Source organism: Cygnus olor, chromosome 5 (assembly GCF_009769625.2).
Source record: "Cygnus olor isolate bCygOlo1 chromosome 5, bCygOlo1.pri.v2, whole genome shotgun sequence".
Lineage (NCBI taxonomy): Eukaryota > Metazoa > Chordata > Aves > Anseriformes > Anatidae > Cygnus > Cygnus olor.
The window spans coordinates 48,761,100-48,784,036 of NC_049173.1; the positions used below are offsets into that span (position 1 = coordinate 48,761,100).

At 36.9% G+C, this 22,937-nt stretch overlaps 1 protein-coding gene across 3 annotated transcripts in view; it reads right to left on the minus strand.

Annotated features, from left to right (window-relative positions):
• Positions 1-22,937, minus strand: part of SHANK2 (SH3 and multiple ankyrin repeat domains 2) — a 350,898-nt gene that overhangs the window by 254,447 nt on the left and 73,514 nt on the right. For all 3 annotated transcript variants that reach the window (XM_040558301.1, XM_040558303.1, XM_040558302.1), the window contains exon 12: positions 13,520-13,586. In XM_040558301.1, coding sequence (XP_040414235.1) covers positions 13,520-13,586 — 67 coding nt within the window. The remainder of the gene's footprint in view (positions 1-13,519; positions 13,587-22,937) is intronic.

A 22,937-nucleotide genomic window follows, 5' to 3' on the forward strand; every position in this document is an offset into this window, starting at 1 on the left:
GACACAAAAAAATTCCATGGGCTCATGGCCTCTTGACTTCCTGCATGACGTGACCCCAGAAGTCTGGACAAGTGCTACACGGACAAATAAGGAGGGATTGGACTTCCTTTTGAAGGCAAAGACAGTGAGCCAGGATCAGGGTGCACAGCATGAGATATAGCATGAGATATAGCCCCATAGGAGGGGGCTCCCATCTCTGCAGGAGCATTCATGTAGGCAGAACATGCAGGAATAGGATACATAATAGACATGAAAACATTAATTTCAATCTGCTAAAATCCCTGAGGTCAAGACACACGTGTACCTTGGTGCCTGCAGTACCAGAAATGCTAGAAGTACTAGTGGCTGGATGTTAGATTAAGAAGGAGAGGAGAGGAGAGGAGAGGAGAGGAGAGGAGAGGAGAGGAGAGGAGAGGAGAGGAGAGGAGAGGAGAGAGGAGAGGAGAGGAGAGGAGAGGAGAGGAGAGGAGAGGAGAGGAGAGGAGAGGAGAGGAGAGGAGAGGAGAGGAGAGGAGAGGAGAGGAGAGGAGAGGAGAGGAGAGGAGAGGAGAGGAGAGGAGAGGAGAGGAAAAGGAGAGGAAAAGGAGACTCAAACCAGCAAGCAAGCTGACAGTCGGCACTTGAAAGGCTTTTTCTGAAGCAACAAATAATTTCTTCAGGATAAATAAATGATTTGTATTAAATTATAGATTTCATAAGGTACATTTAAAAGTGAAAACATACCAGAGTTCATGTTTAATTTCGCTATCGCAGATGTTCTGAAGAGATGTAAGAGGCAGTTTACCAAGTAGGAAATGTTGTAATACAAAAGATTATACAGAGAGAAAGGAAATTTATAAGTAAGAGAACACTTTAGATGGAGGAATAAGGTCATTTTACTTTCCTTATTTCTAAAAAACAAACAGCTAGAATGATAGTTTTAAGGCTGTATCTTTGCTAGAGTACTGAGGTCCCAATCTACTGGTGTTAGCAGAAATAAATATATTTAAAAGCAAAACAGAGATACATCTACACTTACACAAATAATACAAGCTTAAGGTCGTTATCTCCTCTTGCCTCTTCAATTTAATAAATCTTTTTTTGTTTTCATTCAGCATGGATTTCACCCAATTATAGCCACTCTCCTGGATAAAATTTACTTTGCAACCTCTTCTGCATCAAGACAGTACCGTAACTGTCTTTTATGAAAAATTTTTAACAATTATTTCAGCAACAGTACATAGAAGATGGAGCAGAAAATAATCTTTTGACTTCAAAACCTGCATATGAAATTGTCAAGACACACATAAAAAGGGTAAGAGAAAAAAACATCATAGCAGTTTAGAGACTCCCTGAGCAAACAATCTTGGTGCACATTACCATGATTCCCAGGCTATGCAGTGCACGTAACTACACCGCCCTGGGCAGGCTATGGGAGACTCTCCAGATGGAATATGTCTGGCCAAGTAACAGAGAAAGCAGAGAGAAGTGCTCCAGAGAAAGTGGTGGAAAACAATGAACTCATTCGTTAACCAACTTATTTATTTGTATTTATATCTATATGTATAACTATAGCCAAATACAAAGATAGCTTTAAATAGGCTAGCAAATAAAATTTTATGTCTAATTGGCTAACTTGGGAAGTGAAGAAATTAAAATTGACATTCCTTAATGACATGTGCCATCCATAAATTCTGTTGTATATTATTATGTTAAGAAATAACTTACATTTTCAACTATTCCTGAAAACACACAAAGCTAGATAACACAAACAATTTCTCTGACATCTTTTAAAAAAGGTTACTGCAACAAATAGCATATATATTCTTTAGGACTACCATGTGTGACTGGAGAGAACCATGGAAACTAGAAAAACAGACATCCAACTGATTCAGCAACCCTCAAAACTGCAAAATATGGAAAAAATCATCAAAAACATTTTTGTCAATGAACTGAACATCTGGCAATGAAACAAACAAACAAAAGATCTCCAAACACCAGCTCATTAAAATAGAGATGGAATGACAGAAAAAGTTCAAGAAGTTTCAACTGCCTTAACCCCCTGAGAACTCTGTCCAAGATCCTAAGAAGATCTGGTTTAAACACTCAGGAAGTGTTTGCTCTTAAGGTACCTTCCACAGTGTGACAAAACCTTGACTGCAAAAGATAAAGCTTGTTGCAAACTCCAAGGGGAAGGCTGTCAACTCAGACATAGGAACACCAGTCTATGAGATTGAGATATAAACAGAGTAACAACAACAGCATGAAATATTGTGAGCTGTGTGAAATACAGTGTGAAATATTACATTCATTACGAAGCAGCATGCTTCAAAGCCTATCCCTTTATCAAGCCTCATCTGTAATTTGACAACAAATGGTCTTCTCTGAGGACACTGTTTCCTTTTGAAGAGAGAGCATATTACAAGATCAATTTTCACTGAAATTCTGACATTAATAACACGATATTAAAATCAGATTATTCATAAAATACTAAAACAAATTTCTTCAGTGAAGCCTGGGTTCTTAAAGCAAATTTCCAAACCACTGTATATTGAATGGATAACAGAACATCAACTGAATTTTGATAAATAATCTTGTCTGGAAGAAAACCAGCATGTTTAGCTGTTAAGAACAAGGGTAAAATTATATAAATTTAGCATAATAGACAGAGGAGCTCCAAGTAAGGGAGTCACTGAAGTGTAAAAAATCTGTTCAAAATGGAAGATATTAACAATTACTGAAAAGCGTAGCTTGAAAAGGTTATTTGAACCATTCTAAAAGAAAAATGTTATCCCTGACAATCACTAACCTCATACAAATGCTTAGCAAATTATTTTATGATTGGCAATGAAAGCAAGTTGCTTCTGTGTTTGGAAGGCTGTCCTTATCCAAATCCAGTTAGTCCATAGGAGATGTTCCTTTTCGCAGGTAGAAGTCATATTGAACCTGATTATTTTCAATAACATATCCATTAATATATACATTGGCAGATAAGAAGACATATTTAGAAGTTACAGATCCACCTTCTTTCCTATAGCCTTAAGTTTGTATAATACAGGTAGTCTCATTAAGGAAAAGAAATCACTGGGTGCAGAATAAGGCCTGTGATGAAGTCCTCAGTATAAGAATGTACATTACATACAAGTTTGTTTCTTTTTCACTTCCTTTATTTTTCAGTCAGTATCTGTTTATACTTTGGGAAATACATGAAATTTCTTCAGGAAGAACTCCTGATTACTCTTGCCTATCTCTACTTTTTCTTTTCTTTTTAATCTCTACCATTTATTTCATGTTCTTTCATGTCTTGTTTCTGTGTTCTTACCATTGTAAATGGGAGAAATAGAAAGCCATGGGATTCTGTACACATCTATTTCTCCATTTGGCCTACATCTATTTTTGACACGACTTCACTGTTTCATTGTTTGAAATCCTGTGTAGTGTTCAGCACAATCTTAGAGAGCTCTTGAGTCTCATGCTGAAAAACGTTCTAAAGAAAATGTGTTAGCTTTTCAGGAATACTAGAACTCTCTGTACAATACTTCAAACAATTTTCCTTCTGTACTGTCCCTTACTGGGCTGTCTCATATCCGCACTAAAGAATTCCTGCCTCATTTTTTTAGGTGTGGGCCTTCTAATATTCTGATATTGGTACTGCCATCCAAATAAACCTGTTTTATTTTATCTACATACACATACATATACACACACTCTCATATATAAATAAATAATGACTAAAATGCACATACTTCCACGGGGCATACTCTCCTTAAAAAAAAAAAAAAAAAATTAGAATTAAAATTAAAAAAAAACATGCAATTACAGAAAGTATAGTGATACAGATTTTAATGGACCCTGCAATAAGTTAGCACCAAGACACTTAAAATTACGATAATATTGATCAAACAGCAATAGAAAATGCTAGCAAATTATATGATTGTTTCTTTTATGCTAAATTGAATTGAACTTCATTCAGGTTCTACATCTACCTACCCACAGTTTTTTCTCTCTAATAGTTTAGATCTGCACCTTGTTGCTAAAATGGGAGTGTCTATTAAAAAAACAAAACAAAACAAAACAAAAAAAACTCAGGGGACAACAGAAATGTTGTCCCAGAACACAGTAGAGTCATGAAGACTGAGCTATACTCAAAGTCCAGCATGTACAGCTGACAAGCTGGTATTAGAAACAAGATAAATTTGTTTAATGAAGGAGTTACCAACTCTAGAAAAATTCACAAATGCATCCAATGCCATCAGATAGCAAGACTCAGTTACAGTTTTCCAAATCCCATCTATCCATTGTTGCAGGTTTTAAACAAGAAAAAATGTTTTTTCTAGTTATAATCCAGTTCCAGCAAGAATTAGTTAATACAAATTCTGTAATCTGCACTATGGAGAAGGTCAGACTGAATGATCACACTAAATCTCTTCCAGCTTTAGGATCTGTGACCTATAAAATTGAGCCAGAGATCACTGAACAAATTTCATGTCCCATATAAATTCAGAAGTACTACTTTCTTCTTAGATCCCCTAAGCCTAATTCAACACATTCTGGTTTCTGGCCTTGCCCCTGAAGGCACCCTGGGGCAGGATCATGCATCTGATCTAGATGCATGATCTAGCTAGGAAAGATGAGCTCCCAAGGGACGGGTTGCCTGCTTACCACTTCCAGTAGCTCCAATGGAGCTGCAGGGGCTTAGAACAGGATCTGGCCATCAGCTGGAACAATTCAGTTGAACACTTCAGGCCTCAGTGCTGCACTTTAGTGAAAATAGAACTGCAACAGCTGCTTACACAGAGGTGAATTTCACTTGCAGGGAGTAACCGAAAATCATTATCGTAAGTTCTAGTTCAGCTAAAATATTAGTTCAAAATTTCAGCATTCGAGATGTCTGGGGTATTTGCTGTCTGCTTATAATATGACCCTTGATCTGCCTATTTGGCTCAATGGCATTATCCTTTTATGCATTTCACCAAAATTGTTGAGGATAGTATAATCTTCTCAATTACCTTATTTATTGTAAAGCAAGAAATTACTCTTACTCATTTCATAACCTGCTCAATATCCAAAAATACATTCTGCTTTGTCTCCAGTCAGAGCAATTATCCCTGGTATACTTGAATCATTTTTCATACTGATTATGCTTTAAGGCTTTCTTTCTTTTTTTTTTTTTTTTCTCCCAGCATAATGCTAGCGACACTATTTGTCTGCTTGTTTTTTAATTCATCAGCTTGCATTAGTTCTTTACACAGGCTACAATTTTGCTTCCCTGAACACTACCTCAGAAGTCTCAAGCCAGTGAAAGCTATTAAAAACAAAATCAAAAAGTAAAGAATAAAAAGAGAGAGGAGTGGAGAAAGGACTATGCATTATGGCATGCTTTAAGGACTTGGTGAGGTAACTGACCCAGCTCCATGATGGAACAGCACACAGGAATATTACCAAAAAAAAAAAAATAAAAAAATCAGTGTCCAGCTGGTGGATATAATGGTCCCAGCCTAGAGCGAGCAGAGAAGGTGAGCAGCATTTCTCTTGTTCTGGAGCTAGCAGACAAAGACCTATCTAGAAGCCAAGCTAGGAAGAAGTGAGCACTGAGGGACACTTTGGTCCAAACGTGACAAATGGGACAAGACCCAAACACATACCAATTGTATCCACACTTCCCTTCCACCTGTCCTCTGCCATCCTCCCAGACATTTCCAGGAGGAAGATGGGGATAAGCCAGCCAGCCTTGCATGACATGCACCCACTGCTCAGACCACAAAGCTCTTGCACGAAATGAAAACTATCTCAAGGGCACTGAAGATAGCCTGGGGTTCCTCTGGTAGTTTATTTTTTGCTCAGTTACAAGGCTCTTCTCGTTCAGTCTGTAAAATAAACTCTTAACAGGAGCAGCTGTGGCAATCATTCCCTACCTGGTAGGTGGCAAGAACACGCTACAGACTGGTTTACAGAACCAGACCACATCGCTCTACAATCTATAGTACTTATATTAGCAGTTACATGTCAACATTTCTCTCCTTAGTTTCCTGCTCAGAATTTAAAGTAAGCTTTAAGAAATCACAGGCTATGGCCAAGTACTACATGATTTGCAATACTCTGCTCTGCCTACAGTTTCACATCGGACAGTTTAGAAGCTCTGATCTACAAAGCCCATAGAAAAATCAAATGTATGAATATGCACAGAACTACACAATTTCAAAGGCCAAGAAGAAGAACAATTCACTTCTGGAAATTAAGCTTAAACTTTGAAATAAAACTAAACAGTTATTGCACTATTTTGTGCTAATACATATTCAGAAAAAAAAAATACCTGTGATCAAAGGGAAAAAAAACTACTGTAAGTTTTTCAAGCCCTGGCCTACATTCCAGTATGTAATTATATTAAAAGATAATAATTCCCAGTTTTCCAATTTGTTTGCTACTGCATACCATGACTGAACATATGACATTCTATTCCTTGTAACCCTTTGGAGAAAAACAGATACATAATAGCAACAAATTTATTGCACACCACTCAATATTTATTGGGTTACAACTCATCGTAGAAATTGTTAAAGCTTTTTTTTTTTCCTATGGACATGAGAAATAATCAGTCATTTCACATAAGTATTTAAAATAAACTGGAAAAGGGAACATAGGATTATGTCAATCTCCCACAAAATATGCGTTTAAAGTGTGGGCAATGAAGATCTCAGTGTCATTGGTATCCTGATTACACTAACATCATCCCTTTTCCATGTTAAAATGCCTAATAGCATATCAAACCGGTTAATGTTACTCCCATTCAAATGACAAATGCACAGGGCTGTAATACATGCTTGTGTCCCTTTTGCTTCTATTAAGTAACATGAGATAAAATTAGAACTAGTCTCATGCTGCTGACAGTTTTGTGGATTTTTAAGTCTTTTGACTTACTGCCCTTTCTTGTTTCTGCTTTTATCTTTCTCAGTATGATTTCTCCTAACTTGAGAAGTATTCTGCAGACATTTGATTTATGAAAATCAAAATTACGAAAAGGTTCCCAAAACCAAAATAAATAAGTAAACAAGCAGAATATTCATTGGGCTGGCTAGCATTTAATAAAAAAAAAAACATACACTTGCAGCTGAAATAAATTAATTAATTAATAAACCAAGAATGCTGACCTCAATCATTCTGATCTAATTAAAGAAAACGGGTTAGAAAAGCAGTTTTACCACAAACCCACTAGTATCCTTGTCTTTTAAAAGACCCGTTTTGCTCATTCTACAATAAAACACGTTTCTTAAGCTATTTACAGTCAAAATTCCAATAAAAATAAATATTTTTAGTCATATTTTACTCATGAAAAATGTTTGATATAAAAGCAATTGCCCTGTGTGGAATATGTATATTTTAAAGGAAAAGCCTACTATATTAGCAGACTTGCAAAATTAAAGAAAAAAAAAAAAGAAAATCCATGCGAAAGCACAGGCAAACCATCACATACACATATCTCTGCATAATTATAGAGGAATACAGGAACTCTGACTTGAAACCTAGCAACAGTATCCAAGTATTAGTTAGTCTGCTAATCAACTACCAAAACTCACACACCAGCTCAACGTGTTTCATTTTTCAAAAGCAAATAGCAAACAAAAATAAAACAAAAGAATCCTATTGCTTCTAGCATCAGCACTGCTGAAGGATAAGATGAACAATATAAAACAAACCTTGTTCACTTGAAGAAGAACAACCCATGTCATTTAATCCATCTGAAAATTCATCTCATCACAAAGAACCAAGGCAAAAGACATTTAAAAATAGGCTATCCTAGTCAAAGGATTATCAGCTTGCAACATACTTAATATCTGTATATCTGTACCTAATGAAAGCTTCAATATTACATATATGATTGGTTTTTGTACCTCCATCCTATAGAAGCCATAGTAAATTCTATATAGCAAATGCTTCCTAAATCTGCTGTGCTCATTTACTCACAGACAGCTGCAGGCTGGATGAAAACAATCAGGGATTAACTTCTCTATTCATCACATCTTTTAATCCATTATTTTCTCTTAGTTTGCAATAAATAAATGAGTGAAGTTAAATTATAAATGTACTGTAAATAGTAGAAATATTTTTTTTTTTAAAAAAAGGAAGTTTAAAAAGGGACATTATTTTTTTTCAATGGTGTGGTACTGCCATACAGTACACGAGGAGTGTATGTAGTGTCTTCCTGAGTGCAGCAAAGAGTAGTCACTTTGCTCCAAGACACTTCCGGGTTCCCAAGACTTTCATAATAAGTGATAATTAGAATAAGCTGCTTTGACATTGTTATTATTCCTTACAAAACTAATTTAGGGGCTTGATTAATTGAAATAATCTGAGAAACCATACTAAGTATTTCATACCGCTTGTAAAGCAAGTTTCTAAGTACCTTATGGTAATAGGTTTTCTTGCTTTATGAAAAATATTATTTTCATTTGTTTCAAATAGGATTACTTTAAAAAACGATAGGGCAATTTGCATTCAACTTTGGCATGTCTGTCAAAAAACAACAAAGGGATTCACTGATGTTTAGAACTTCATAAAAGAAATAAATACAATTAAATCTGTATCTATTTTTTAATCCCTTACTGGTATCCTTTTTTACTATCTTCAGAATCCTTTATTTTTATATATGTTTTGGTCTCGCAACTCAGCACCATCTCCATCAAATAAGACTGATGTAAACATTCCCTGTTAATGACAGCAAGGTGTCCGTTACTGTACTAAGCTACAGGCCATTTGCAAGGCTTTTTTCTCCATTTGTTTCTGAAAATTACAGCACCAAGTCAAAAAACAGTTATCTGCGCTGAATAGTTTTCATGCCACAGTTTCAACAGACTGCTCACCCAGATACCTAATGTAAAGATTAAGTGGCAGCTGATGGTGGGAAGAGCAGCAAGGTAAGAAAGAAACAACTTGCTGATAGAAGAGAGAGCATGTGTGAGAGAACCCACACAATGTTGAGCATTCAGAGGAAAAGGTCAATTTTTTTTAATAGGACAGAATAGCTAACAGATTTCATGTTAGTACCATGGCTAGGCGGAAGCAGGTTTATTGAAACTCCAGTTTGCTGGGAGGGACAAGGGCTTAGAGCCAAAGAGGAATATAAGTACTTAAATTACAACATTGTCTGAATGTTTAACACGCTGTAAATCAGAGTCATGAAAATAATGACCAAGTTTGGATTCTGGGTCTCCCCCTGCCTCGGGTCATCCCACATTTTCTCATAAGCTTCCTGTGTTAAATCAGTCAAGAGATAGAGGGCTGCACCCACCCGTGGCAAGAATGTGGTGGACATCAGGCTTTCTCCAGACTGAAGGAATGATGGAGAGAGGGAGAAGGGGTGAAGGGAGGGAAGGGTGGAGCGAGAACAATTGCGGCACATGCTCTTCAATCACAGTGCTGGTGCTTAAAGCTGTCTCAGTGTACGTCTACCAGCGCTGACCTCTCCTGATAGTTTTGAAACCCTGAATGACTTTATCCGTCTTTAAACACCCTCAGCTTAGCCAACTGAGTGGTCTCTATAACACAATTTTATGTAGATGAAAACTTTCCTGGCAAAATGTCCTCTCTCCACATTTACTGGATATTCCTTGGACAACTCAGGTTGCCAATGGCACATACATCCTCTGTTCTGGATACAACCATTATTTCATTTGCTTCTATAAAAGGAAAATGGACATAATTCATCTCTCCGACTAAAAGTATACACTCATATTGGCCCTAGGTTGATACTTTAATCTGGCAAGATCTGAGCGATAGAAACAGCCATTACACATCTTAGAACATCCCCCTCTTTCAGTCAGATGTCACATTACTTCAGTAACATGGGTCATCATTTTTGCCTTTTATGACTCTAAAATAGATATTATTACATTTTCTTCTTTTTACAGTATAGAGTCAAGTCTTACAATTATTATATAAACAGAAAAGCTTATTTTATATTTGCCTGTTTGTTCATAATTTCAACATATTTGTCTAATATAAGTGCTTCATAATTAAATAAAAAGGAACGGCAATCTCTGTAGGAATTGATCTGTATCTGAGATTTTTGAATTTTTAGAGGGGCAAAGATTTAGTAGTTCTGCTGTAAATTAGTATTTTCTACTGCTAGAGGATACCCTGGTCGTTTTTTACTTGAGCTGCTTCTCTGTGATCTTCAACAATGAGGACAGACTTAGCACTACAATTTGGCACAGATTCAGGCCAGGAAAAAAAGGGGGGAAAAAAGAAAAGAGAAAAAAAAAGAAAGTGTCCCTTTAAGACATGCAGTTCAGCCTCTTTTTGAGGCTGAACAATCCTAGACTTTGTGTATGGCTTAAAATAGTATCCTACTCTAAAAGCCAATGAAATACAATTGTCAGACAAAGGTGGAATAGATAACGAGTGATAGACCCAGTACTTAAGCACGCAAATATATTTATGTAGAGCTCTTATGGACTAGTGCATTGAGATGTAGTGTTCCTGCTGCTGGCACGCTGCAGTCTCATCCCATTACTGCATAGGCAGCAGTCTCCTCCTCCTGTGGAAAGGCTGAGCTATGATCTCTGCCACTGAACAAAGCAGCTCATTCACGGCAATGCATGGCACAGGACCATGAATCATAAGCATTACATTACTGCTGTTAGATCCTTATAATTGCAGTTTTGGCAACAACACTTGAAACAGCTTTGTGACTACTGACAAACTGGAAGACACCCACATAATACCTTCTGCATTGAAAGTACAAGTGACTTCCTACTGCAATAGCTTGGGACAACAAAATTATCTAAGAATAATGTTAATTAGCGCATGTCAAAACAGATGGACACTGATAATGTAGTTCCTCACTGTGTAAGATTAGAGATTTCAAGCAAATATTATTTTCTAAATTTCAGATACTTCAGTTTGAGAAATGTAAAAACTTGTTTCTGTCAACAGATAAAAAAATAACTGTTCTTGAAACTACTAAGTTAGGTCCAGTTTCCAGCTATTCTAGCCAGTTAAAATTTTCCCATCCTCAAGATGACACACTTAGGAAAGCAGGTAGATTCATTCTGAAAAAAATATTATTGCTATTTCTATTAATTTGTTGCATAATAGGCTTCCATTTTAAAAGTATCTATAGCTAAAGATACTGTATGACGATCACTAAAAGTCAAAATATTAGGTCAGAAATCTTCAAAGAGCAATGTGGACGTTCTTTCCAATACATCACCAACCCCTCTGCCAACAAATGCTTTTGTGAATAATCACAAATATCGTCAACAATCTTACTATTAAATGATTGAACACCACATCATCTACCATCTAAAACTTCCATAGGAAAAGGGGACACACACAGTTGTATATATTCCAAAGAATTTCCCAAAGTTGTAGCTTATTGATTATTAAATAGGTCTAAAATAACAATGAGGCTTTATGAACTCATTTAATATCAAAATTCAATACCTAACCAAAAATACACTTCTGAAAGTGTATTTCATGAAAAATTGAAGCTTTAGGATACTTCTCTAGCTCTTTGCTATTTCTTGCCACTCTGTTGCCTCTGTGCTCTAAGAAGGTGCATTAATCAAAAGTTGTATGTTGGAATACATCCAAAACTACAGGAATATAGCAGATAAACAGACTGGTAAGGTAAGTAAAAGTCAAGTTTTTGAAGTTGAAATGCTGAACATAGTTTTGCACATTCTTCATTATGCTAGCTATCAGGTTTTCTGCTCAGGATATTGTTCTTTGATTCATTTATTTTTAATTTGGGAAACATTCAAGAAATAGATAGTTTGATGCATTCAGTTCTGCCTAAAGCAACAGCCATGTGGTTATCATTTCTTTCCTGAACTAAGTCTCACCAATCTACTTTTTAACTACATTCCAATTTCTCTTATACATTAACACAACTTGGAAATGGCACCGGTCAGGGGGAAGGAGAAGCAGTATAAAACTGAACAGTCAGAGAGGAATGACTTCAGCATGAATATGGCTTTATGTAATCTGACTTAGAGGCTACAGTCAATAAGTGTACTGTGAGCATTACTTACATTTTACAGTTACTTATGCCAAAAGCGTACACATAGTTAACACCAGCAAGTCATTCCTTCACTAGACTTTTTTTTTTCCTTGTACATAACTATTTTTAAGAGAAAAAATGCACTTAGAAAAACAAAATGCAATACTTTGCATTGTCTATGTGCAGCACTTTTTCTGCACTGGCTGTACAGGCAAGCCAAAGAACCAAGAACTAGCACAGCAGAAATAATGGGGACCATTTGAATCTAAGCAATCTTTTCCTTTCACTTCAAGATCATCAAAAAGTTTTTAAAATCATTAGCCATATGTAAAAATAAACACGAAGATTCTTACCATATTAGGAATAGCTGGTTCATTTCTAAGTTAACTGTTTACATCAGACTATTTATAAATACAGAAGGAAGACATCTTATATGGAAAGGAACTATCCCACTATGTCAGGTAAAAATCTGACAAACTCACTATGAACTGCAGAAACATAACTTTTATGCAAAACTTTTATGCAATTTCTTCAGTTCTCTCAAAGCATACTGCAAAGAATTAAAAGTATCACAATGCTACTAGGATTCACATTATTGTGCCAAATTTTAAACTATGTCCCTGCAGAGCATGTGGAACTAGGCAGGGAAAGAGAAGAGAGACTTTAATCTAGAACAGTTCTTTCACAGTCCTATGTTGTATGTGAGCTGACCTTGTTTTCCACATAAATTAAACACTAACAAGTCTTAGACATACATCATCGAGTTAAATCAGTGCAGACAACTATATAGACCCTCCTACTTCACAATGAATGCCTTTTTTAGAGCAACTTCAGGATGTTCCTATACATTTTATACATTTATAGTTTTATTTGACTTCAGTTAAAGGATTTAAATTCATTTTAATTAAACTGGGTTAGAAATCACTTTTTTGAAATTTTTGTATTAATGGCAAAACACACTACGTAAAAAGTTCTTTAAATAACCTTAAGTTTTTGTTGTTGTTGTTGTTAATAGACCTTAATGCCTGTCATTTGGAACTGCTCTAGACTTAATCCAGTCTCACACACCACCCTCACTGAGGGGAAAAGATTTTATAGGTAATAGTTTCTGCCATATATGTCTTCAATTCCAGAGAAGCATCTTAATCTTCTTCTGACCAATTATTTGTACTCAAGAGCTTCTCTGGGACGATGCAAAAGTTCAAAACAGCTTGCAGGAGCCAATTTAGCTCTGCTTCATATGGACACGTATTTAATCTGTTAGAAACTGGTTAATTCATACTCACAAAACATCTATGACTTGCATTATTTCAAATTTATATCAAAATTACTTTTTTTTTTCAGAGCATATTTTGAAAACATTTAATCTTTTTCTCCTGCCTGTGTTTTTTTAAGGAAAAGTTACTTTTAAAATCTTCCTGAAACAATACTGTCACTAGCCCTGTAATCATATCGCACATTGAATGATATTTAACTTCTTTATAAAATCTTGGTTTTAAAATGTATAACATTTTCAGTGTTTTCAAATATTTTGCTTACCAATATCAGCTTCCCTGTGGTTCTTGATATATTCAGCGAGCTCAAAATTTCCCGCTATTATAGCCACCTGAAGGATTGCAAAATAGTTACCATTAATATACTGTCATAATTTAAGTAGAAAAATATGTATGTTACATTATTTACAAACAACACATATATTTTCATTTTGCAGAATGAAGTAACTGTTTGCTTCTTGGACATTTCCACTTCCATTCTGCTACTACTGTACACAATGCATTTCTGAAGCAATGCTAAGAAATGATATCACAACCTAGCAAAAGCAGCATGACAAGTCCCCCAGTTACCCATTTGCTAAGGCTGCTGTGCTCATGGAAGTCTCAGGTGACCGCTAGAAGAGCTATGGAGCTTTTCATGTTGTGGCAGTCAAAATCAGCAGTGAACATTAAATACAGCATTTCCAGTGCTCTCAGCACTATACTGATGTGTGGAGAATTGCCCAATGGCAGGCTCTGGTATGTTCAAGATATATTTTTTTCCTTTAATTGCTTCTGCCTTGCTCCTTACCTGAACAATGAAACAGGAGCTGCAGTGCAATGTACATGGATAATCAGGAAGGAAATACCAAAAACTACAAGTAGACAGGTATCACCAAGACAACAAAGATGACTACAAAGGAGAAACTGCAAAAGTTTATGCATATATATAGAATTTAAAGTATTGTAATAACTATACTTCTAAAATAATCATTTTCTTTTTCATGTATTTCCTGACCGCTACAGATGTGTAACTGTCTATTCCAAGTTCTCATCTAAATGAACTCAAAAAGAGAAACATCTCCAGTGGATATGAGGAAGGTGATTTGCTTATACTCCTGCTATCTCCTCCTTTTTTCTCCTCCTTCTCCTATTTTGCCCTGGATATTCAGCATTTCCTTTTTCTCTCAGGAAAAATTCTCAGGAAAATTCTGAACTCATTACCAAGAAAGATTATCTGCTCATCTGAACCACTCCACAAATCTCGGGGATGAAGAATAATAAAAAGGAAGAAATGTTCTTAGGGAGGTGTATGAGGTACAGTTAACATCAGTAATATTTTTTAATATAAGTTTATTTTTGCTCTCACTGAAGCAAATTTCTTTGAAGGGCCAATTCTATTTACTATTAACTGAAACAAAATAATATCGAAGTCCTCAAAAATGAAGACTATATACAAGCAACAAGATACAGACAGAAAATATTGACTATTATGTATGTAAGAGTTTTCAAATCTGCTTTAAATGGTAGACTTGGTCATGTTCAGTACATCTATTTCATTTAAAATAAAAATACTTCTACATATTTTCTTTGCTTTTTCTTCTGCACTGATTATTTATACTATGCCTCATTGTGCCATTAGTGCATCTTGTGCAGGCCTCAGAGTGGATTTACATATATCCTACTGCAGTGTTGGAACAGGTCTCATTAAAATGCAGTCTATTGATTATTAGCTATTGACTATGCAGTCTAATGACTATTAGCTGCAGGAATGGGTAACTCTCTTAGAAAAGTGAACTCACTGCAAAACTTATAAATAAAAATAGATGGGGATTGTTGACAGTCAGATTATTATGTTATTCTCCATTTTACAGTCCTTCTGGTGAGTTCATTTTAAAGCATTTCTTTAGATCTGGAACTCCCATTGTATGGCAGTCCTTAAGACTCAAGCCATCACACATGAAACCTTTCTGTATGCAGTCCTAGAAATCTTTGCAAAAGGACACAGATCCAAATAAATGTTTTCAAATACAGTGGAGTAATCTCTGATTTATCTCTTGGTCTTAAGCAAGCAGAAGTTGGTTTAAGGAGAGACAGGCTGATTTAGTTCAGATTGTAAAGTCTACTGGCTAGTAAAGTACAAGCAAGCCTTCAAAAAATTACTATGTTTTAAGAATAATACAGTAGCAGAATGACTTTCTATTTAAATTTTTTTAAGCTTTACTTGGTATCAGTTGAACATAGAATTTATGTTTATGTCCTGAATCCAAGGTGTCTGATCCCCGGCTCTCATCCCCCCCCCCCCCTCTTCATATTACTACTTTCAGGTTCTGCTGTTTTTCTTTGTGAATTGTTTATTTCGTTACAAAATTCTCTCCAACATAAAGGGTAAATATAGCAATTAAGTTTGTTTCTCATTTCAAGAGTATGTATGATAGCACAAACCCTATTCCATATTTATACAGCTCCTAGCAGTTATACTTAATAGGTATATACTTGTGTTTTAAAATAATCTTCAGCAGACAGCTGAGTGCAGCATGTGCAATATAATAATTTTCATCTTTTAAATAATTGACCCACATACAATACCACCACACTTACTAGTGATAATCATGTAATTATTTTCTGATTACAATATTAAAAGCAATGAAATGTTTTGCTTTGGGCACTTCTCAGCTGTGTTACATCTAATGATGGAGTCTTGCGAGCAAAATGCGTTAGTATGAATCAATAATGCTGGTTCTAAGCAATCCCACTTCTGTTTTAAGACTGCAGTTGACTCAGATGTATCATAAGATTTCTGCATGACATAATATCTGCAAAGATCAGGGAGGTCAGACAGAGTTAGATTGATATGGTGGAGCATTGCCACCTCATCACCAATAGCGATAATTATCCATCTGAAAATTAGTACTTTAACCATTAGTCAGAACACCTTTATTCCAGGAACTTTCCATGAAAAAAAATCTGCTTCTCAGCATGGATAATGTATCAGAATCTGGCCCCCAGCTTTCCCTGCCTAGCTTCTAAAGTGTAACTCAGGATTCTCCTTGGCCAATGGCATTATGTAAGTAACAATAAAGTTGTTCAAAAACACCTGTTTAACCTCACATTCTGCAGCCTGCCACATAAAAGCAACATTTGTGTATACATAAGGGGTTTCTTTACATTTTAAGCAAGCAATAGTACTTTTCGTCAGCATACAAAATTCAGGCAGGGAATTGAGCAGTGACAAGCAGCTTGCTAGACAGCCACCATGTTACTCAAATGAAAGAATTTTTGATACAGAGAAGATTTTAAAACTCAAGTATAAACATGCTGTTCAAGTGATAATCACATTTTATTGCTTGAAAAAAAGATAGTACCAGATAGCTGACAGACAGCTTGACAGATAATTGTTTCTGAATCAAGCACTAGATTCAGCAAGCTCAAGGTATCATCTCTTTCAATTCAATTTATTTCAATTCAGTAAAAACACGATGTAAAATTCTAACAGCAAAAATGAAGGCAAGTATGTTAAGATCTAAAGAAAGCAAGAAAAAGTAAAAAAGTACAAATATTTCTTGGCATAAAGTCAACGTACTTCACTTGAATTTGATGGGTAAAGAGTGTGGGAGAAAGTGACGTCAGTGAAAAATCTGAAAGATACAAAATTATATTCATTCAATTTTTACAGTTGCAAACTATAAAACACAGCAGCCAACACCTGTTTCCTACCAAAATTTGTCTTGAACCAAAGTTCTAGTTTGTTCAGACAAACCTGTTAATGTGAATTCATTAGGACAAGTTAATGGTCTCCGCAAGATTAAAGCAAAGGGCTTCAGCCAGTTCAAATTTAATCCAAATTAAAGTGGTGCAATATCTTTTGATGAAGACAAAAACTAGAGTGAAAAGTAACTGGAAATCTGTAATGGTACTGAATTGCATTGTACTTTAGAACAAAAATACTAATGTAACTTTACAAAAAATAATGGAGTTTGGTACTCTACACACTTGATAATTTACGTGTTTTCAGATAGCCTTATTTTGCTTGCAAGGATGTTCTGCAGTCAAGTGCTAGATTTCTACTTGGCAAGTAATGGCAGGGAAGAAGTTTTGTTTGTTTTTTGAGGGTCACAAAACTTCTCTTCTTGGCAGTGAAAAGGCAGCACAAGCAGCAAAACTACTGAGAAAGTTTCTTCCAATTCCAGTGGGAATTGGATTGCAGTCATCAAAATGCATCACATGCATGTTTCCAGACATGAAATATTACCATGAAAGTCTGGAGCTAGCACTTTATAACTAGAGGCTATCTACAGGTTCAGTTATGCTGAAGCTTCAAAAATTGCAGCTTTTTAAAAACAGCATATACAGCAGTCTTACGATATTTCAGGTTCATGTCCTTAGTAAAACTATCCTGCAAAACTTGATAAAGCCTGGTTACTGCATTTTCTCAAAAAGTCACTCATCTACAATTTTCACTAAAACCTGTATTTTTTGCCCTATTTTTAAAGTGTATATTTACTTTGCATTGGCTCCAGAATCAGAAAGGCTGCACCTGCAGCATCCCAGCATGGTGTCAATCAAAGTCCAGCTAAAAAGCATGACTAAGTAGTTCAAGTGCAGTGCTTTCAGATCCAAAGTAGGATCTTTATCTGCTGCACTGACATTTGGTTGGGATCTCTGCCACATACTCAGCTGTACAACAGATATAACAGAAACTCTCTTGGTTTTCATATCATCATTAGAGGCAATCTTATATGAAAGGCAGTAACCAAAGTGAACCATTTATCAGCTCCCTCCCCTCCAAGTTTAACCTACCACACTAAGAATGTTGATATAGACACCTAATTATTTTCTAACTACATTTGATTACATACATGGCTAACCTGAATAAATACATACCCTTACAACAGGGAAGTGAGCAGAAACTAACACTAAGCCTGAAGACCTATCAGAGTAGGAGGTAACTCACAAAATAAAAGAAAGTAGGGCAAACCCATGCAGATAGAATGGCAGTATCATCTCCTACTTCCATGACGCCCTGTCTTCATAATGTCACCGTAACAAAATGTTAATGGAGTCACCGAAACAGGTCATAGCAGAGTTGCACTCAGACTGCTGTGAAGTACCAGGCCATGGGGTTCATGACCCCCTGGGCAAGGCAGCCAAGCGGAGCTGAGAGCCGGCTGTTACTGTCAGGGGGTATGCAGAGCAGAGCGTGACCAACAGCTGTATGTTTACACTGATATTTGCTTTGCCTTGGGAGAAGCAAAGCTTGTTACAGTACCCCATCGTCTCTCTGTCTCACAAACAGATGTTTCTTTTCAAACCCAACTGGTTACGGTGGCTTACTGTGTGTCATGCCAGGCAATCCCAGATGCTCTGTCACCAATTCAGTGAAGACGGGGATGATTTTAATCCACACGTGGCTAGTTGCTATGCATGGTAACTAAGTGGCAGCTCAGTGAAGCACAAACTTGAATGAATGAAGTAGCTGCAATGTTTAGGCTGGGCTAGGGGACCAGGAAGAGGACAAGGGCACTCTGCAGCTGCTGCTCCACACAAGGACCACGCAACTGGACAAGGAGCAAAAGACTAACTGGTGAGGCACCGTTACAAGGGTACTTCTTTCTCCTGGCACAGCATTATTCTCAACTTATGGTTTTCTGGTATTCACAGTGAGGAACGTTCCCTCTGGATACAGGCAGTTTTTAGGTTGGCTTTTAGAAGTCAAGATTAAAGATTCAAGGCGTATAGTTAATTCTGCTTTCTTGAATCATTTTCCCCAAAGAAATCTTGGGGAATTAAGGCAAATAAGACTACTTTGTGTATACATTGGAGACTGACAGATGCCCAGTGACAGGTTTTAGCAGGAGAAAGATTCATAAATGTTTTCAGACACTGGACTAGATAGAAGTAGCAGTACTGTCTCACAGAAGTTTCTCTTTTCAGCCTTGTAAGTGCAGTTGTCAATATATCAATTACTTACCCTCAAGCATTTAGATTTTTGGAATTGTGATTAATGCAGTGTTTATTCCTTTCAGGAAATTGGAAATTACATATACACTTTACCTGTCACTAACCTTTCACAATTGATTTTTTCTGCTCTTGAAATGTATCACAGGTAGAGATTATATTAAATTACCGTAAAATCTTTGTAGCCTCTTAGCAAATACGATTTTAGAGCTTTATAGGTTAGTCCCTGAAAGGCAAGTGCCGTGATTAAATTACATTATTACTGTTTGGAACAAACTGCTACCCACAATAAGAAAAAAAAAAAAAAAAAAAAAAGGAAAGAAAAGAAACTGAAGTTGTCCCCTCTTAAGCTCAGCCAATGAACTTTGACAAACTTTCTACATGAAAGTAAGGACTGCATCTCATGGTTCATTAACGTTTCACTGTCATTCAAGGCTGCTGATCTTCCTTCTGCACATGCTTAAATTTCAGACCAGGCAAGACATAAAGCTTTAAAGTGCTCTGCCTAAATGGAGAACGGAGGAAGCTGTCTGGGCTGCAGCTGCAAATCACAATAAGCAGTTCACGATGAAACAGCCAGCATGCCCCACCTGCTTTTTCTCCCCCTTCTCTTTTTTTCCAGACAATTTCACTTTTCTGATGAAAGTACATTTCATTATTCTTGCCTTCAGGGCTGATGTTTCACCCTTGCATTGTCTCTGCTATCCAGCAGTGCTTGTGAAATGATGGTCTTTCAAGCAAGCTTGAAATAGCAATGAGCTCAGGTATGGTACTATACATTAAAGGAGATAGCTTTATCCCAGGACAAAAAGTGACTTTACCCAGTCTCAGGCAAGCAGGGAAAATAGATGCAACATACAGGTTTCTCTGAGGTCTTATCTATACTGTGTTGTTTCTATGCCCAGGAAGAACTGGAAGGAAAAGATGATAGAACCCTGCAACCCTGATAGAATCTTATGGACCGTGACCATAAGATTCTCCAGAAAATGGTTTACACTCAACTCACAGACTTATAAAATTATAATTTATTTAATATACCACTAAGCACTACAGTATGGTAAAAATAGAAGAAGAAACTCCATTCAGACAGCCATCACCATTATGCAATAGGATTCACAATCAGTGGAGACAGGTGAGAAATTATCACAGAATCACAGAATCGTCTAGGTTGGAAGAGACCTCCAAGACATCTAGTCCAACCTCTGTCCTAACACTAACGAGACCTCCACTAAACCATATCACCAAGGGCTACATCTAAACATCTTTTAAAGACCTCCAGGGATGGCGACTCAACCACTTCCCTGGGCAGCCCATTCCAATGCCTAACAACCCTTTCAGTAAAGAAGTTCTTCCTAATATCCAACCTAAACCTCCCCTGGCGCAACTTGAGCCCATTCCCCCTCGTCCTGTCACCAGGCACGTGGGAGAATAGACCAACCCCCACCTCTCTACAGCCTCCTTTAAGGTACCTATAGAGAGCGATGAGGTCTCCCCTGAGCCTCCTCTTCTCCAGGCTAAACAACCCCAGCTCCCTCAGCCGCTCCTTGTAAGACTTGTTCTCCAGACCCCACACCAGCCTTGTCGCCCTTCTCTGGGCTCTCTCGAGCACCTCCATGTCCTTCTTGTAGTGAGGGGCCCAAAACTGAACACAGTACTCGAGGTGCGACCTCACCAGAGCCGAGTACAGGGGGACAATCACCTCCCTAGACCTGCTGGCCACACTGCTGCTTATACAAGCCAGGATGCTGTTGGCCTTCTTGGCCACCTGAGCACACTGCTGGCTCATATTCAGCTGCCTATCAACCAGTATTCCCAGGTCCTTCTCGGCCAGGCAGCTTTCCAACCACTCATCTCCCAGCCTGTAGCGCTGCTTGGGGTTGTTGCGCCCCAGGTGCAGGACCCGGCACTTGGCCTTGTTGAACTTCATACAGTTGACCTCAGCCCATCGGTCCAGCCTATCCAGATCCTCCTGCAGAGCCTTCCTTCCCTCAGGCAGATCGACACACGCACCTAACTTGGTGTCGTCTGCAAACTTACTGAGGGTGCACTTGATCCCCTCATCCAGGTCATCGATAAAGATATTAAAGAGGACTGGCCCCAGCACTGAGCCCTGGGGGACTCCACTAGTAACCGGCCTCCAACTGGATTTGGCTCCATTCACCACAACTCTTTGGGCCCGGCCATCCAGCCAGTTTTTAACCCAACAAAGCGTACGCCAGTCCAAGCCATGAGCAGCCAGTTTTTTGAGGAGAATGTTGTGGGAAACGGTGTCAAAAGCCTTACTGAAGTCAAGGTAGATCACATCCACAGCCTTCCCCTCATCCACCAAGCGCGTCACTTGGTCATAGAAGGAGATCAGGTTCGTCAAGCAGGATTTTATCACAAGGAAGGAACAGTTGGGATCACTTTCTTAACAAAGAGGCTGCCTGAATAGCTCTTCCATGTGTCTTAATTGTGACATGATTTCTTAATATTAAAAATATCAGAAATGTTGTAATTTTTAATGAGCATAAATTTCCAGACTAAAAAAAAACAAACAAACAAAAAAAAAACATGCCAACAACTCGCTCAGTAGTTGAAATATCAAATAAGGTGTAATAATCCAACAGCATGACGATCTCTAAACCATTCTGTTATAATCATAATCTTTGGACACAGACACCTTTATAATTTGATATGAAAATATAATGGTACTTACTGTGGGGCAATGAAAAAGGAATGTAGTTCAACATATTTCTATCATGTCCACCTGAAACAAAAGCCCTCCCCAATAAAACTAAGAGGTAAAGGCTTTTCAGAGTCTAAAGCCACTTTGAAATCTGTCACTGTGCACCATCAAATATGCAGTATTCATCCACAAGGATGTTAGAAAGTTAAACTTAGGTTAAGTGCAATGCCCTTGCTCTCATGTATGAGTGTGTATGTCCAGGCTGTACATAGCACAATGAGGTTATATTCCCGATAAACAGTGACACAAAAATCATATAGCACCCACTGCAGACTCAGAAAAAATCTTAAATTGATATGCATTAGTTGCTCTCATATACGAGCAGCATGTAGATTTTAAAACTCTCTACAGTGGTACAGATGGAGTTTGGTTTGGAAAAGCATGAAGCAATCTGCGTTCTGAATTTCTTTTCCATAGGTGTGGGAGAAAAATGTACTTATCAAGTATTACTGGTTTCTTGCCCAATTTCAGAGAGCTTTTAAAAATAATTGAATAATAAATTCTATAAATATAAAAACATATTTAAAACTAATTTTCCTTTGGAAACAGATTTTCATGTAATATCTTAGCAAAATATAACAGTTTTAGTTATTTTCAATTAAAGAAGACATTAAGAATTCAATAAAGCAAAAATTGTATTTTCTGAACCAGTTGGAAAATTCTATGCAGTTACAATAACCATATAGTCTCAAATACAAATGCTGAATAATCACGAATTCTGCATTTTACATTCCAAAAGCAAAGGGCAAAGCAGCATCCTACATTTTGCAGTAGTATAAATTACAGTTGATTCTTGAGTTTGAGGCTATAATGTTTTAAAATAAAACTTTTTTTTTAGTTCATCTTGTTATACAATAAAACCAAATGCTTTATTAATATACTACTAATATCACTATTTCACGTTCTTTTTCTAATAGCTCTCTTGAATACATATAAAATGGATGATAAGAAACACAACCTCAAAAAGATATATATGCTTACACTATGGAGACATTTTTTTCATTTACCCTCCAAAACT